The sequence below is a fragment of the Eurosta solidaginis genome, chromosome 4, assembly GCF_040869045.1.
Source record: "Eurosta solidaginis isolate ZX-2024a chromosome 4, ASM4086904v1, whole genome shotgun sequence".
Taxonomy (NCBI): domain Eukaryota; kingdom Metazoa; phylum Arthropoda; class Insecta; order Diptera; family Tephritidae; genus Eurosta; species Eurosta solidaginis.
The window spans coordinates 104,177,614-104,194,542 of record NC_090322.1 but is presented as its reverse complement, the minus strand read 5'-3'; the positions used below and the strand labels follow the sequence as shown (position 1 = coordinate 104,194,542).

Genomic DNA, 16,929 nt, shown 5'->3' with positions numbered 1-16,929 from the left:
TTTGCATTATTAAATAGTGGAGTTATTTATTCAACTTCAACTTCAAGCTTCAGTTTGAGAAGACATCAGCAGTGAACAACTGGAATGCGGAAGATAAGGTTGCTGCACTGTTCGTGGCATTGAAAGGTCCTGCAGCTGAAATCTTACAGACTATTCCAGAGTACGAACGGAACAGTTATGAAGCATTGATGGTCGCTGTCGAGAGACGTTATGGAAGCGAGCATAGAAAACAGATATACAAAATTGAGTTGCAAACCCGTTTTCAAAAACAGATTGAGACTTTGCAGGAGTTTGCGTCGGCTATTGAAAGATTGGCTCATCTCGCAAATGCAGATGCACTCGTGGACCGAGAGGGTTAAAATTTAGAGCTTTATAAATGGAATACGGGATGTCGAAACGAAACGAGCTACATATGCGAACCCAAAGCCAACATTTGCTGAAACGGTATCCCATGCACTGACTCAGGAAACAGTGTCACTTTTGAGTAAGCCAGCATACAAAGCTCATCGCGTGGAAGTGGACAGGCCAGATTGGGTAGACACAATTTTGGAAGCACTGAAGGGATTACAACAGAAAAATGCCGGAGTTATGAAGTGTTTCAAGAGCGGTAACCCAAGTCACATTGCGCGGCATTGCAGCACCGGTCATGGTAGTTCCAACTTGGCTGGTCGTAAACGTAAAGCTGGAGGAGATAAGCAGAGCGAGTCAGATGTAAAGATCGAGAACTTGCCCGAGCTATTGAATGTCGTGTGACACCTATCTCGCAAACTGGAAAGAAATCGAGCTGTCTCACCGTCAAAGGAAATGTGGATGGCAAGGAGCGTGTACTGACTGTAGATACGGGCGCATCTCATTATTTAATCCGATCTGATTTGGTCAACAGGAGAGTAAAGCCATTACCTGGAGCCAGATTGCGTACCATTACTGGCGAGTATAACCAAGTCCAGGGAGAAGTGGTATGTGAAGTCTTAATTGGGGAGGTCATGGTTCTACACAAGTTCGTTGTGGCAGAGATCGTTGATGAAGTCATATTGGAAGTGGATTTCTTAGTTGACTATGACATCGATATGCAGCGAAGGAGTATGCAGTATAAGAACAAGGACGTGCCACTTAACTTCAGTTTTGAACAAGGGTTCAGCAGTAAGCGAGTGCTGGTGGAGAAGACTCGAAAAAGACCACGAAAGTCAAAGGTAAAGGTCGATCCATCAGTCGAATGGGCCAAATAAAGCGAAATCAAAAGTACCTGCGAGAGAAACATTGGCATTGATAAAAACAAATGGACGCATAAAAACGAAGGAACGAATTTCTCAGAAAGAATGCGAGGGTAGTTTCAAGCCGGGCGCACTTGTGTTGTGAAACGTGGGAACGATACTGATTATGCGAAGCCAATCCGTCAAGCGCAAGCTCTACGAAGTAGTTCATTGGCCAAACAACAGAGTGTGAGGGAACGGCCCAGGGTAATGAGCAGTAAGATGAAACACAGGTACGACAAGAAAAATAAGTCGGAAGGTTTCCGGGAGGGTGATTTGGTACTGCTGTACAACCCTCACCGGCGGAAAGGTGTTCCATCCGAATTTTGGTGCAGTTGGGAAGGCCCGTACAGAGTTGTGAAGAGGATCAGTGATGTCATCTACCGCATACAAACAATTGGGAAACCACGAAATAGAGGGGTGGTTCATTTGGAGAAGCTAGCAGCGGTTAGATCGAGAGATTTGCCTGATCGGGACGATCAGACTTAGCTGGAGGGTAGAGTGACAAATATTAGTGACACTAAGTGATACTCACATCACTAGTCTGATGCTAAGTAAATGAAGCCACAACAACAATAAAGCAGGCAGTCATTTGTATCTACATAAATAAATCAATCATTATGTCTACACATATGTACGTACACGCAAGTAGGCAATTATCTGTGGAAGTGTCACTCACATATACACGCGCATATAGGAAGCTATACACGTGCATCTGTAGTTATAATTTTATAGCAGTAACTAAGTAAACTCTGGAAACGCCTAGAAGTATGAAACGAGGAAATCGAAGAGTATAAAAGAGCGCAATCTGAGCAATCAGCAATCAGTTTGATTTAAGCAAGCTATCAGTAGCGAAGTATAAGTGTTACTGTGAAGAACTTTAATAAAGGCCATTTTGTATTATTAAATAGTGGAGTTATTTATTCAACAGTTTAGTAATTCGGACGTTAGTGGAAGGTTGCAAATAAGAGGAATTGCAGTAAATTCGTTACAATATTTTATATTATAACTTCAGTTACGTGACCACGGCGTTGTTGGCTTACCTGTATTATAAATAGACCCTCCCTCTCCTTATCACTCTCTCCCTCTATATTTGATTTCTAAGTACTTCCGATCTGGGTATTATAGCAATCCCTCTAGCAACCCTTCCATTTCACTGTCTATTCTCTTTCCATCTTACTCTTGCACTGCCACTACCAATCCAGTGTCACTCCTGCTTTGACTCCCTCTCACAATCCCATTTTCACTATCACTCCCTTCCGAACTCCCTCAATATGGGTAAGATGCTTCAGATAGTTGCGGAGATATAGCGACTTCAACCTTTTCCTATTAGGAAGCGTGGCACAGCCCCCATTTCCAAATTTCCATTCAGATTGATGATGTATAGGCGTGCTTCCCATAATTTTCCCAACTCAATATCTGACTAAGGTGAAATTGTATGGGCAAAGCGTCTGAACTATACAGCTACCAAATTCCTAAAATTTTATAAAACTTAAAAATTACAAGTCACGTAAATAAATATATGTATGTACATATATATTCTAAAATGTTGTCCAATGTTGATGCTGAAAATAATTTACTGAGTAGTTTGTAATTTGTCCTGTCCACATGGCGCTATCTTTATAAGTATATTCGCCATACAGTTAGCAGACCTATGAATGAGAGGCAGGCTCTGTGTGGGCTCGTATTACAGGTACTGTAATTTTATTTTAAAAGTGGAAACATGAAAAGTTTACGCAAACAGTTTCTCTTGAATACATTTTATTTATTTTTTTTATCTATTTTAGGATTTTTAGTATGCTACTCCTACTTTTCTGCTGAAACAGCTCTGTTTGCGGTAGCTGAGTGTTAGTTTTTATTTTAAAGTTGAACAATGAGAAGTCCTGTTGTTGGTGTTGTAGCGATAAAGACACTCCCCGAAGGTTTAGGGGTGGGTTATCGATGTTGATGGTCATTTTTCGGATACAGATCCGGTACGTTCTGAAAACAAGCACCACTGAGGAACAAGCTCGATCATCTCGGGAACGATTTAATATGACCACATGCAGCCTTCTAGCCATACCGAACCCAACCCCTAGTTCCATGAGGAACTTGAGATGTCCAGAGCGTAGATGAGTTTGACAATTGGGTTGCAAAACCTGTGAATTACGTTTATCAACCCCTCGAATCCCAAGTACTCGTCACTGTGTGTTTGAATATTCACAACCCCAATCAGGAACGAAATATGTATGCAATAGAACACGTTCCTCGGAATATAGATATTTCGCAATGGAAAACTTGTGCTTTCCTACAAGAGATGTTATTCCAATGCGTAATGAATAAATAAGTACGGTCCTGATTTAATTCCCATTTGCTTTCCTAAAAAATGCGCTGAACACATTTAGCAGCCCCTAACTGATTTATTCAATCTGTCCCTAAAACGTGGAGTTTTTTCCTTCTGCTTGGAAGGAATCTTTTCTCATACCCCTCCACAAAACAGTAGGCCGTGTGTAGAAAACTATCGAAGAATTCCAGTTGTCGGCCATTCCAAAGTTGATTGAAGCTATAGTTACCAACCAGCTAACTTTTTCTATTTCTATTTCGATTGCAGAACCGCAACATGGATTCTGTAAAGGCAAATCTACCATTACTAATCTACTTGAATTCACAACTCAAGTTTCTAAAAGATTTAGAGAAAATCTTCACACCGATGTTATTAATACCGATTTCAGTAAAGTATTTGACAAAGTATCCCACTCCTTACTTATCTACAAGCTGGATCGGCTTGGCTTCCAACCTGGTCTCACCCAGTGGATCTCGTCGTATCTCTGTGGTCGAACGCAAAAATTTATTTAAAAAAATACTCTTTCAAATGTCATCGATGTTCCGTCTGGCGTCCCACAGGGCAGTCATCTTGGTCCAATTCTGTTCTTGCTATTTATTAATGATATTTGTACCACTATAAAATATTCCAAAATCTTAATGTATGCCGATGATGTAAAACTTTTTAGGTCTTATACGTCTATCGTAGAACGCCCCTTGCTTCAAGCGGATTTAAACTGCTTAGTTACTTGGTGCAACGTGAATTCAATACCGCTGAACCTCAATAAATGGAAATTCATGTGCCTCTCTCTAAGATTTATGCCAGTAGCCTCTTACGAAATTAATAATTTTTGTCTTCTATCAGTAAACTATTTTGTGGACTTGGGAGTCACGATAGATACTAAACGTAGTTTCAACCTTCATATTAATGGTACTGTCAATAAGGCTAGAGGTGTTCTTTCATTCGTGAAACGGTGGTTCAAAGAATTTAGTGACCCTTGTGAAACTAAAGCACTTTTCACCACTTTAGTTAGATCGATACTTGAATACGGATCAATAGTCAGGAATCCTAAATATCAAGTTCATGCAGATAGACTTGATCTACTTGTCTACTTTCCTCTTTAAGAAATTTTCAGTGGAACTCTGCTTATAATATTCCCCCTTATACTAGTCGGTTGATGATTATCAATCTTGCAACTCTTGTAAGTCGTAGAGAAATGCTAGGCGTAATAGTTATGGCTAAACTACTGGATGGATTGATTTCTAGCCCAATTCTCTTAAACGAAGTAAACTTTAACGTGCCATCACGAACCTCTTCTTTTGAGGCAATATAGAACTAATTTCGAAGTAAATGAACCTTTTCGGTGTTTGTGTCATGATTTTAACTCTCATTCGAACTCATTTGATATAACAGATCCACTTTTTACCATAAAGAAAACTGTCCTATGCTATCCTAACTCGTAACAAAATAAAAAAAATAAAAAACATATAAAAAAATCTATATAAAATGTTCTCTTATTTAACAATGTAGTAAGTATATGTATTATTTCCAACTGTTATGTATAAAACTCCTCTGATAATTTTTGTTCTGCAGCTGAGCAGTTTTAGATCTCAACGCTTAACAAACCTCCGCCTATCAAAAACTCGGCAAAAACAAAATCCGTGCGCCATGCGCACACCATTATAGTTTAATTTATAATAATACCCCTGAACCACATTTTGGCGAATATCTCTGAAAAGGATTAGGGTATCTGAAAATTTTTAAAAATGTGTTAAAGCCCTCAGCAGCAGCTTTCATATTGTACAAATGCGTTTGAAAAATGCCCGGGTCGACGTTTTCAATTTCAAAACCCTAGAGATCTAGGGTTTGAAATATATTCTAAATTTTAGTTAGATCTCGGCTGATGCAACACTGAAAGTTGCACTCAGTTCCATGCAGTGGTTTCTGAGTGATGCGAGTACAAACATAAATAAATAAAATAAATGTAAGGCGCGATAACCTCCGAAGAGATCTAAGGCCGATTTTCTCTTCCAATTTGCGTCGTGCTCCTCTTGATTTTCCCTACAAATTGGCCGGACGGGACCAACATGATTTTATGCCGACTCCGAACGGCATCTGCAAGGTAGATGAGTTTTCACTGAGAGCTTTTCATGGCAGAAATACACCCGGAGCGCTTGCCAAACACTGCCGAGGGGCGACCCCGCTTAGAAAATTTTTTTTCTAATTGAAAAACCTTATTTCTAAAATTTTTGATGTTGTACAAACATACAGACAGAAAAAATTTTAAAAACTGCTAATTTGGTCTCAAGGGAGCCAAAACGGATCTCTCCCATACATTTTTCTGAAATATCTTTAACGCACAGACATCGACTGCTAGAATTTTATTATATGTATAGATTCTTATACTTTTGGTTATAAAACGTTTTCAAATACGTTAGCTTTTTATTATTTGCGACTTCTATGGGATTGTAGATTCTTGTATTTGAGTGCTTGCAAACACACGCACACACACAGCGGATTGTTTTAATGTCGCTGCTTTGCTTTTTGTAGTTTGCAACTTTTTAACGCGTTTTCTAATATAATTTGTTTTAATTTCACTTTAAATGTGTTCTGCAGTTATTTCTCATAAAAAATGTGTTTTAAACATGAACGTTTAGGCTTTGATTTGTTTCTGCATTAGCATAACATTCACAACACAGAGCCACATTCGTTTATCAAGCTCACAATCAGATTGTATATCAGCACAATTCAATTGTGTAGTATTCGACTTTACGATGCACACTACGAAGCACAAAATAATAAAATACTTCCCACACAGCATTTGGATGATCAATTTTCGAATTTGATTACTCTTCGTGACTAAATATTGAGTTTTCATGCAATTGAACGAAATAAATAATAAAATATGATTACTTTTTATGGTTAACAACTGAAAACCATTTTCCATCACTTTTTGAAATCATTTTTGAATAACTTTTATTAAATTTTAAGATTTTATAAAAATAAACAAAGGGAATAATAAAATTTGTTTACTTTCATGATCAAAAACCAAAAACAATTTTTCAATCAGATTTTGGAATCATTTTTTTATCGAATTTGTTTACATTAGGAGATCAAAAATCTATTATTTTTCATTTTTCAATCAACCTTTTTTAATCTTTTCAGATTATCTTTATTGTCTAAATAAAGAATTCTATACTTGTTAGAATTATACTTCTCTTTGAAAATCTGATCTTTCTTCATATATACACATTCATTCAATCACAAAATTCAGAAAATGTATACAAAACATGTTCAAGACTAAAAAACAATGTATATACTCCTAACCTAAGATGTCCCCTACCATTTTTCTAAATGTGGCTACCCAGGAAACACATACTGGATGGAACCGGAGACGGAAGTTGTGAGCTGTTTGAACCGCAGGTAAGTTAAACTTGATCGGCATCCTGGACACGGCCTCAACATCTCCCATGAGTTACGATTGGCAAAACCTTAAAGTTACATATATTTAAAGAATGATATGAGATATAGTAAAATTGTTATTTGTGCTAGCCTTCTGTGACTTCGTTATCATATTCTAAGCAGTTTATGATCATAGACAATGTTGGATGATGCAGTCGGGTGTTTATATCGGTCAAGTTAGTTATTGCCAATTACCTAGAGTTCAAATATGTGGCTCACTACTGTATAGTTTCATCCCTTGATGAAATAAGATGATTACATATAAAATACTATGGAAAGGTAATCAAATATTATTCCAAAACAAGTAAAGTACAATCTTCCAATAATATCAAATATGATGAAAAGATGACTGAAAAGTTTTTAAAAATACGAATAATAAATGATTTTCAAGAACAATCACATTTAGGGCACACTTTGCTCCCGACGATACATTAACTTTCGAATGAAAAATATTTTAAAATTGCATAATATTTCACAAAACTCGTAGTGTGCATTGAAATATACAAAACATGAAACTTAGTGTGCATGCAAATGTACGCACAATTCGGGCCCACTATGAAGGAGTTTTGAGTTTCACTACGCAGGCAATTAAGGCAAGAGTTTTAGTTTAGATGGCGAAGGTTTATTTCTTTAGCGATTTGCTGGGAAGTTGGTATATAGGTAGCTTTCATATGTACCAAATTTCAAGAAAATGCTCAATAAATAATATTTTTTGGAATAGGTCGGTCTCTGGTCCACTTCAGGGAAAAGCAGTGTTATAAATTTTAACCTAGGCAAAAAGCTACATGCATATGTATCAAATTGAAAGCAAATCTATATATATATATATGTATAAAAATGAATTTGTTTGCGTTAGTACGTTCAAAGCTGAAAAACGGCTATACCGATTCTAATAATTTTTTCTGTTATTTTCGATCTGATTTAGGGATCGTTTGCAGCAAAATTTATTTTTGAAAAATATTTTAGCTAATACTCAAAAACGGGTTGACCGATTTCAATAATTTTTTCTTTCCTTTATTCAAAATTTTTAAAATCCTCGATTTATTAATATTTTAGCAGGCATGCTTAACCAACGAACCGATATCATTTCGTTACGATAATTAACGTTAATAAACGAAACAAAGTCATTTCGTTTCGTTTATTAACGTTGATTATCGTAACGAAATGATATCGGTTCGTTGGTTAAGCATGCCTGTATTTTAGCTAATAGAACTATTTCGACTGTTATTATTCCTGCTGCTTTGACTGTTTTTATACCAGCTGTTATACCCCTTTCGTATATGCAACATTTCTTCATTTTGTATATGCTAAGAAGTGATATAAATTAAAATTTTTCCTATGCAACCAGTGCTGCAGACCACATATTTTTCTTCGCACCAAAAAAAAAGGGCCCAACGCTATTGACAAAACCAGAATAATTGTTCTCCAGTTGTAATCTTAATATATATAAATTTCGTGTCACGTTGTTTGTCCGCGATGGACTCCTAAGCTAATCAACCGATTTCAATCAAATTTGCACGCCGTGTGCAGTTTGATCCAACTTGAAAGATAGGACAGCTTAGGTTTGGTTGAACTGGCCGGTCCATGAGGACCTCACATAGACTGATTGAGTCCGTAGTGTTACCAGAAGTTTGTTTTAACAACAAAACCCTTTCAAAAACCAGGACCTATGTTATAAAATAAGTCCGTCCTCTTGGCAAATACTAGAAGCTTCCTAGGACTTAAGCCACTTGCTGCTTCTAGATCTGACAGCTGTATCACTCCTAATAGCTGGAGTCTTAGTTAGCCTGGCAAGTGCAGGGCACGAGCACAGAACGTGTTCGATCGTTTCCTCCTCCAACTCGAACTTCCTACATCTGCTATCACTGACCAAGCCTAATTTAAAGGCATGTAACGCCAGAAGGCAGTGTCCAGTCAGAATACCCGTCATGAGTCTACAGTCCTCTCTTTTTAATGATAGAAACAACTTTGTTAGTCTAAGGTTGTAAAACCTACACATAATCTTCGACACTTTACAGCCCCGCCCTTGAACCCACGCCTTCCCCGCTTGGTGGAACATGTGCACCTCTCGCCTTCGCTTGATCTCGCCCAGTCTAATTGGCACGTCTACGGAGCAAGCTTCAAGGGATGCATCCTTTTTAGCTAGTTCGTCCGCTTTTTCATTCCCATCTATTCCAATATGGCCTGGGACCCAATATAGATGTATGCTTCTCCCTGACCCGATTCTCTCCAGAGACTGATTACACTCTAACACGCATTTAGATGCTGTGCTATGCGAGATTATTGCCTTAATTGCTGCTTGACTGTCAATATAAAAGTTAACATGGTTCCAGCTTAAGCTATTCTCTTCCAGGGTTTCTATTGCTTTGGTTACGGCTAATATTTCCGCTTTGAAAACGCTACAGTAATCCGGCAGCCTGTAGGGTCTGCTTATTTCCGGATCAGCACAGTATACCGCAGACCTTCTCCTTCCACTACTTTGGAACCATCTGTGTACACATGTATCACCTCGTCCGCCATTTGCGCACCCTTGCGCCAACCGTCCACCTCTATTTTGGCCTTCAGATCTCCCTCGAATGCTAAGCATCGATAGTCTGCATACCCCCTCTAATTTTTGAGGTATGTTGTTTTTTGTGTAACTTTCCACCAAACAAGAACTCCATAGAATAGAATAGGGCTTACAATCGCTGTAAAAACCCAATGAGAAAGAGAGGGCGATAAGCCCCACGTACACCCCAGCATTCTTTTACATGCATAGTACGTTGAGCTTTCATGACAGCTTACTGTCTAGGATTATTCCTAGATATTTTGTGCAAGGTTTCCCCTGTAAGGTCACCCCTCCTAACTTAGGCCCGGTCCAATTTGGGACCTTGTACCTCTTTGTAAACAAGACATTATCCGTCTTCTCCGCATTGACTTTCAACCCAACATTAGATGCCCAGGTATGAATATCCCGAAGCGCCCGATCCATCACACTGGTACACTTTCCGAAAAACAGGATTTCTTAGTATTAACTTTAGCGAAAGTCTACACATGTGCCGAATTTCGAGCAAATCGCTCAATATTTAATTTTTTATGGAATGGGTTGTTGTCCCTGGTTCAGGAAACAAGTTTTCTTAATATTAATAGCGTTTTCTTTTCTGGCTATAGTGCTACGCTTTTTGTACGCCGCGCAAGGGTTGTTGTTCTATTCTAAAAAACAGGAAACGCCTTTACGGGGTATTACGTTCTTTTGTGAAAATTGTTGCCTGTTCGCAACGCAAAAGCGTTACACTTCTACCCTGTATAAAATGGCGGTGTGGCAGTGCAACTCTGTGAAACTCTCAATTTGCTCTTGAGTTCCACATATACTCTGTTAATATGAGTGCACAGATCACCTACCAGATTGCGCATTGACGAATTCAAAATTGATTCGTTCTGCGCAACTACGTCACAGTTGACTGTTTGAGCGAATGACAGAAAGAGAGAAAAAAACAAGAACTACAATGCGCAATCTTCTTGTGTGATTTGTGATATGAGTGAATATGGTGAGATGAAATTTTCTTTGTATGCACTATAAATGTTGACAATTTTCTGGGGTAGGAGTAACACTATTAAGGCTTTACCATTTACTTAGGCAACAATTTATTTCAGAAAAGAAAACGCTATAAGATAAGCGAAAACCTACCATGTACTACATTTAAAGCAAATCGGTTAACAAATAAACCTTCGCAATCAAAACCGAAATTCTTTCCCTGACTGCGAGCATATAGTGAAACACAAAACTCCTTCGTAGTGTGAACGATTGTGTTCGCATTTGTGCATGCACACTAAGTTGCCTGTTTTGTTTATGTCAATGCACATTACGAGTTTTGTGTAATATTGTGCCGCACAAATACAATACACAAAGCCAATTCGAGCTTCGCCAAGTATTTTATTATTTTGTTTTGGTAGTGTGCATCGTAAAGTCGAAAACTACATAATTAATTGTGCAGTTTTGTAATGATGCAAACTCTGCTAACAATTCTGTATAAACGAATCGCCATTTATAAAAAAATATTTATTTTATCAAATCCAAAACTTAGCAACTGAAAAGTTTTGTTTTTTTAAGCTTCAAAAATTTTCATTTACAAAAATTAAATTGATGAAAATTTTTTAAAAACATAAAGTATAAAATACTTTACAAACACAAGGTTAAATAACCGGTGTAGAAAAGCTATGGCCTACCGTAAAGTCTTATCAAACCCGAGTAAGCACAACGAAAAAATATTCATCGCCTTTGGCAATAAAGCGCTTCGGATGCGAAGACATGCGAGAGCATACTCTGACGACAATACGTAATGCGTTCCACGGTTGGAAAAGCTGGACGGCGGGCCACCAGACGCGAACACAAACATAAACATAGCGCGTCCCTTATTAACATCACAGCCAAAGATGTTGAAGATGCCGCGGGTATATTCTGACTCCCTAACCCGCTGGGTCGTAAGAGGCGACTAAAATACCAGATTCAAGAGGCTGTGTAGCGCAACCCTTCAGATTGCCAGCGCAATATATAGCTTCTCCAAACCCAATTGTCAACCTCACCTATCCGAGGCGAATCCAGTTTCACTAACAGCCGAGGCTCTGGCGACCCCAAGCGTACCGGAAATGTATTCGGGGAGTAACCTTATCGCTACAACAACAACAACAACAGATTGAAGATGCGATCGATCATGCTAAACCATCAAAGCCCAGACGATATAGCCATGCCGATGCTTGAAAAAGTTGACAAAGAGGGATTTAAATATATAACAAATGTCTTCAGACTGCTTTTGTCCAACTTTGTTATCTCCGAAAAATGGCGAGGGTGGTACCACTACTAAAGCCTGGGAAACCAGCTAACGTAGGAGAATCTTATCGCCAGATATCTCTCCTATCGGCAGTAGCCAAGAAGCCATTCTGCTTCCCTATTTCACCGCACACTTGCGTCTTGTTGTTGTTGTTGTAGCAATAAAGCACTCCCCGAAGGCTTTGGTCCTTTGGCGGATCGGATACGTTCTGGTAACAAGCCCCATTAAGGTACAAGCCCCCCTATCTCGAGAGCGATTTAAGATAAGGAGACGCTCATTACCACTTACAAAGCAATTAGCCGGCCGCTTGCATGCTACACGTCCCCGAATGACCACCAAGCCCAGAGGTTACTCACAGGAAGAAAATACAGACCTGTCAAAACACAGCTCCCAGAATCACTACGGGCTGTCTTCTTATGTCCCCAGAACACTATCTACACAGTGAGGCGAGCGTACTCGCCATTATGGAGAGAAATGAAATGCTGAACAAACAGTTTCTGTTGAATAGCCAGAAACCTAGGCATTCTAACAGACATCTGATTGAAGATGGCCCACTGAGGCTTAAGAACTCATCTCCGCAAGCATTATGAGGAAATACGATACCTGAGAACTCGGCCCTATGTAGAAGAAAAACGCAAAAAGGTCCTCAGTGATATCCACGAAAAGGCGTCCAGGAATTGCCCGGCGAACTCCGTTCATAAAGACAAACACCCTGAACTCGCAAAAGGGGAAATCAATATCCAATCTTGCAGATGAAGAAAGCACACTACTAAGGGAGACACGAGTCACCCGGGCCCAACCTGGTTCCGGATGCTGTAACAGGTTAAACTCTTACTTGCCCAACATGACAACAACCATCTTTTCGGTTGTAACGCGGAACCTACGCCTCTAACACCAATCTCCCTATAGTTCGCCCCTGTTGAAACTGCCAGTTCCCATGGACTACCGTTAGAGGACTGTGATGACGGTTTGTGATTGGTCGTGCCCATTCAATAGGGCGAAGCGCTGTTAACACAACAACAACAGTTGAATGTATTACTGAACGAAAGTATTGATTAGATTCAAAAGTCTCACTCCACATTATTTAATTATTTTATTATAAAAATTTATTTAATTGGGATCTTTCGTTAGATTAGGAACCACAAATTTTCGTATTGTTTGACAAAATTTCTGACGAATTCATAATGTCCAACTTTAGGCTAAAATCGAACTAACGTTTTTTGAAACAGAAGAGTTTACTTTAATATATAAGCGGATCTCCAGTGTGGTGTACACATTAAATACAAAGAATTACTTTTGGTAATACCAAATACTTCTTACGAAAACTGTCGTATATCCACATAGTATACACTATTTCATTAATTTAAGATGGGGAATCAAATATTGTAAAGATAGAGAGAGCTTACCATTTAGAGAATTCAGAGATCGGGTTGGGAGCATTTCATAATTTTCACTTCCTGATCCATCCGTGCCCATTGTACTGGACAGCATATAACTTTCATGCCGAGGGGGAGGTCGAGGTAGTTGATTTACTGAATTTTCTAAAGTTCCTTCTCCGGAGTCCAAAGTTATTGACTCCTCCACATGTAAATTCTCCACTTCGTACTTACTTTCCCAAACATTTTTCAAGAAAGGTGTATAGAAAGCGACTAAAAAATATAATAAATTAAACTAATTAAGCTGAATATTTATAAAATGGTTTCCACTTACACTTCACATATTGTTCTGCTGAGAATGTCATGAAGTTTCCCTTGCATGTATCAGCCAACGAGTTACCTTCCGTTATCAAGAATTGACAAATTTCACTGTTGAAAAATGCATTAGCTCCACCACTTTCAGTTACAGCTATTATTTGCAGAGGAATGTTAGAGTTTTGTACTGCCAAAATACTATAATTTATACAAAAAGTAAAAATTATAAGCATATTTGTCAAAAAAAAATTTTTTTTTTTTTTCAAATGGATTTCATTAAACTTAAATTTACCGTTTCCCTTTACTTCTAAAGACCTAAGCATGAACCAAATTGAACTTTAATTGGTTTTTCATAATAGTAGTAATAAATAAATACTTGGAGCGATTTACCTCCGAGATTTAGGCCGAGCTTCTCTGTTAATTTGTGTCTGCTTCTTTTAAGTATACCTACAAACTGGCCGGACGGCAGCCATATGTTTAATGCCGACTCCGAACGGCAGTTGTAAATAAGATGAATTTTCTCTGAGAAGCTTTTCATGGCAGAAATTCACTCGGAGTGTTTGCCAAACCACTGCCGAGGAACACCCCTCTCAGAAAATATTTTTCCAATTGAAACCACATTTTTCTAAATGTTCATATTGCTTTGCCCGGAACTTGAAGCATAAAAGACACATACTGAATAATATAATCAAGGTATGTTTGAGCTCTAGGCCAAGATATACATATTGTGACGAAAATTAGCAACACTAAGGGATACTATCATCTCTAAGCCGATACTTAGCAGTCACTTGTATGTGCATAAACAAATCAATCATTATGTCTACACATATGTACATACAAGCAGCGGAGAGATACGCACAAACACATGCATATATCTGAGATACTCACAAAAGTATGCAATCATCGGTGGAAGTATTACTCACATATACACGCCCATGGTCTTTGCGAGAAGCTATAAAATCGTGCATCTGTAGTTATAGCTGAGTAATTTTATAGCTGATAACTAACTAGTAAATTCTAGAAATAGAAGCGCCTAGAAATATGTCAACGGGGAAACCACACAGTATAAAAGCAGCAACAGTTGAGGCAATCAAATCAGTTTGATTTAAGCAAGCCCTAAGTTGCGAAGTATAAGTGTTATTGTCAAGTAGTCTAATAAAGACAATTTTTGCATTATTCAATATTGGAGTTATTTACTCAACAGTTTAGTGATTCGAACGTTAGCAGAAGATTTGGAATAAGCGAAATTTCAGTAAATTCTTTACAATTGGTGTCAGAAGAGGAACTGTTGAATAAATTCCAAAATTGCAGAGCACAACAAGAACATGGCGAAGTTAAGTGAATTAAGGATCCAGCAACTGAAAAAGGAGTTGGAAGTCCGTGGATTGAATACAACCGATACAATCGACTTCAAGCACGGCTACGAGACGCTATGGAGTCGGAAGGAATTAATGTGGACGATGATGTCTTTCATCCTGATGGGGACGAGACAACAACAAAAATTGAAGAGAAAAACGAAACATCGCAGACAATTACGAGCACAGACTTGAACACGATTTTGGCTGCAATACCTGCACAAAAATCGACAGTAACATCCAAGATGGAAGCACAGGAGGCACGCATTTCAGAAATGTCGTCGCAAATGTGAACTCAACTGGAATCACAGGAGACATGCATAACATCGAAGATTGAAGCACAATTAGAGGAACAGAAGACATATATAGCATATCAACTGAAAGCGCAAGAGGCACGTATATCTGAAATGTCGGCACAAATTTCCGCAGGATGCAAAAATTTTACAACTCGAGGAAAAAATTGCCAAAATGCCGAGATAGAAGCGTTAAAAGGTCGTATGGAGCAGTTGCAACTAAATCGCCCAGCTGTTCCAGCGAGTAATCCAAAGGTAAAAACAACATCCTTTGTCGGTTCTGTTCCTTTCCAGGTATTTAAGATTCAGTTTGAGAAGACCGCAGCAGTGAACAACTGGAGTGCTGAAGATAAAGTTGCTGCACTGTTCGTGGCATTGAAGCGGCCAGCAGAAAGACAAGAGAAAGTGTCAAAACATTAATGCCAACTGATTTCTAATTAATGAGGTTGCCATCTGGTAATAAACGTAAAATGTGCTGTTTCGGTCGCTACATATGTATGTATGTAGATTTGACAGTTCAATATTTGAGAAGTTTCATATCAAAGCGCAATAATTACAATTGAACAGTTTGGAGGATGTTGAGAAAATATAATCGAACAGGGCAATGTCTTAGTACAATTATTAATTTTTATTGGAAATTTTGGGAAAATTTTAGAATAGCACCCCCCGAGTTCGGGGTAAAACTTGGTATCAAATGAAAGAGGGAGTTGTCCCGATCACAAATATATATATATTAAAGTGCGCAAACTTATAATTTAATTTATTTGTTGTTTGTTTAAATGACTTACGTCACTTAAAGGAAACGCAACCCTGCGATCCCAAAGCCCATCACGCATCCCTGCGTGTCGTTCCATAGCGAAGCATCCCTGTTTTATTTCGAACTTCCAACAGTGTTGGAAAGGCTATAAAAGCGCTGCGCGCTCCTGAATTCACTCTCCTTTTGTTTCTACAACTCTCATCAATCAACACAGGTAAACTGTATCACCACGGAAAGCAATCAGATCTTCGCAGTGTTTGTGCCACCGATAGTTGTAGTGCGTTCAATTAAAATCATTGTTCAAAACTACATAATTTCATTTTAAGTTTTTTAATTTAAATAACTTTCAAATATACTTAAGTTAAAAGTTAAATTAACCTAGAGTCGAAACTCTCACATTGAATTCAAATATCAAAAATAAGAAATTTCACGTGTTAATACTAATATAAGAAATCAATTGTATTAAATATTGAACTTATGCCAATATCACACATCTCGCCTTCTTTTCTTTCATTCCTTGCAGCGACCCTAATAGTCCAAAGCAGGTGAAATCCCCTTTCCCTTTTGTCCTTATTTGTTATCACCAAATTTAACATTAAAGTTTGCAAATTTAGCAAATTTCTATAGCACTTTAAATTACAATTTACATATCTTTCAAAACCTTAATCCACATACATATCTATATAAATTGGCAACGATAAACTTAAATAGCATTTTTGTATATTTCACATTTCATTTTTGCATTGTTTTTACTTATTATAAATGTTTGTATTAAATCAATCGCGCCTTTCTAGCAACATGCACATTTATATATATATATATATATTTTATTGATGACATTACAAAGCTGTGCTGCCACATAAAAAAAAGAAAAACAAATATAAATATTACCTTGCCACCTTTCAGTTAATAAAGAAAAAGAAAAATATATATTTTTACTACTCATTTTGAGAAGTTGAAACACCTTTCCGCGTGCAGAAAGGTGTTCTAAGCAGAATTACTGTGCATGGC

At 38.0% G+C, this 16,929-nt stretch overlaps 1 protein-coding gene across 5 annotated transcripts in view; it reads right to left on the bottom strand.

Annotated features, from left to right (window-relative positions):
- The window catches only part of RhoGAPp190 (Rho GTPase-activating protein 190), a 377,159-nt gene that overhangs the window by 192,789 nt on the left and 167,441 nt on the right, over positions 1-16,929 (bottom strand). For all 5 annotated transcript variants that reach the window (XM_067782351.1, XM_067782350.1, XM_067782353.1 and 2 more), the window contains 2 exons: positions 13,533-13,711; positions 13,229-13,471 (listed from right to left, as the gene is read on the bottom strand). In XM_067782351.1, coding sequence (XP_067638452.1) covers positions 13,229-13,471; positions 13,533-13,711 — 422 coding nt within the window. The remainder of the gene's footprint in view (positions 1-13,228; positions 13,472-13,532; positions 13,712-16,929) is intronic.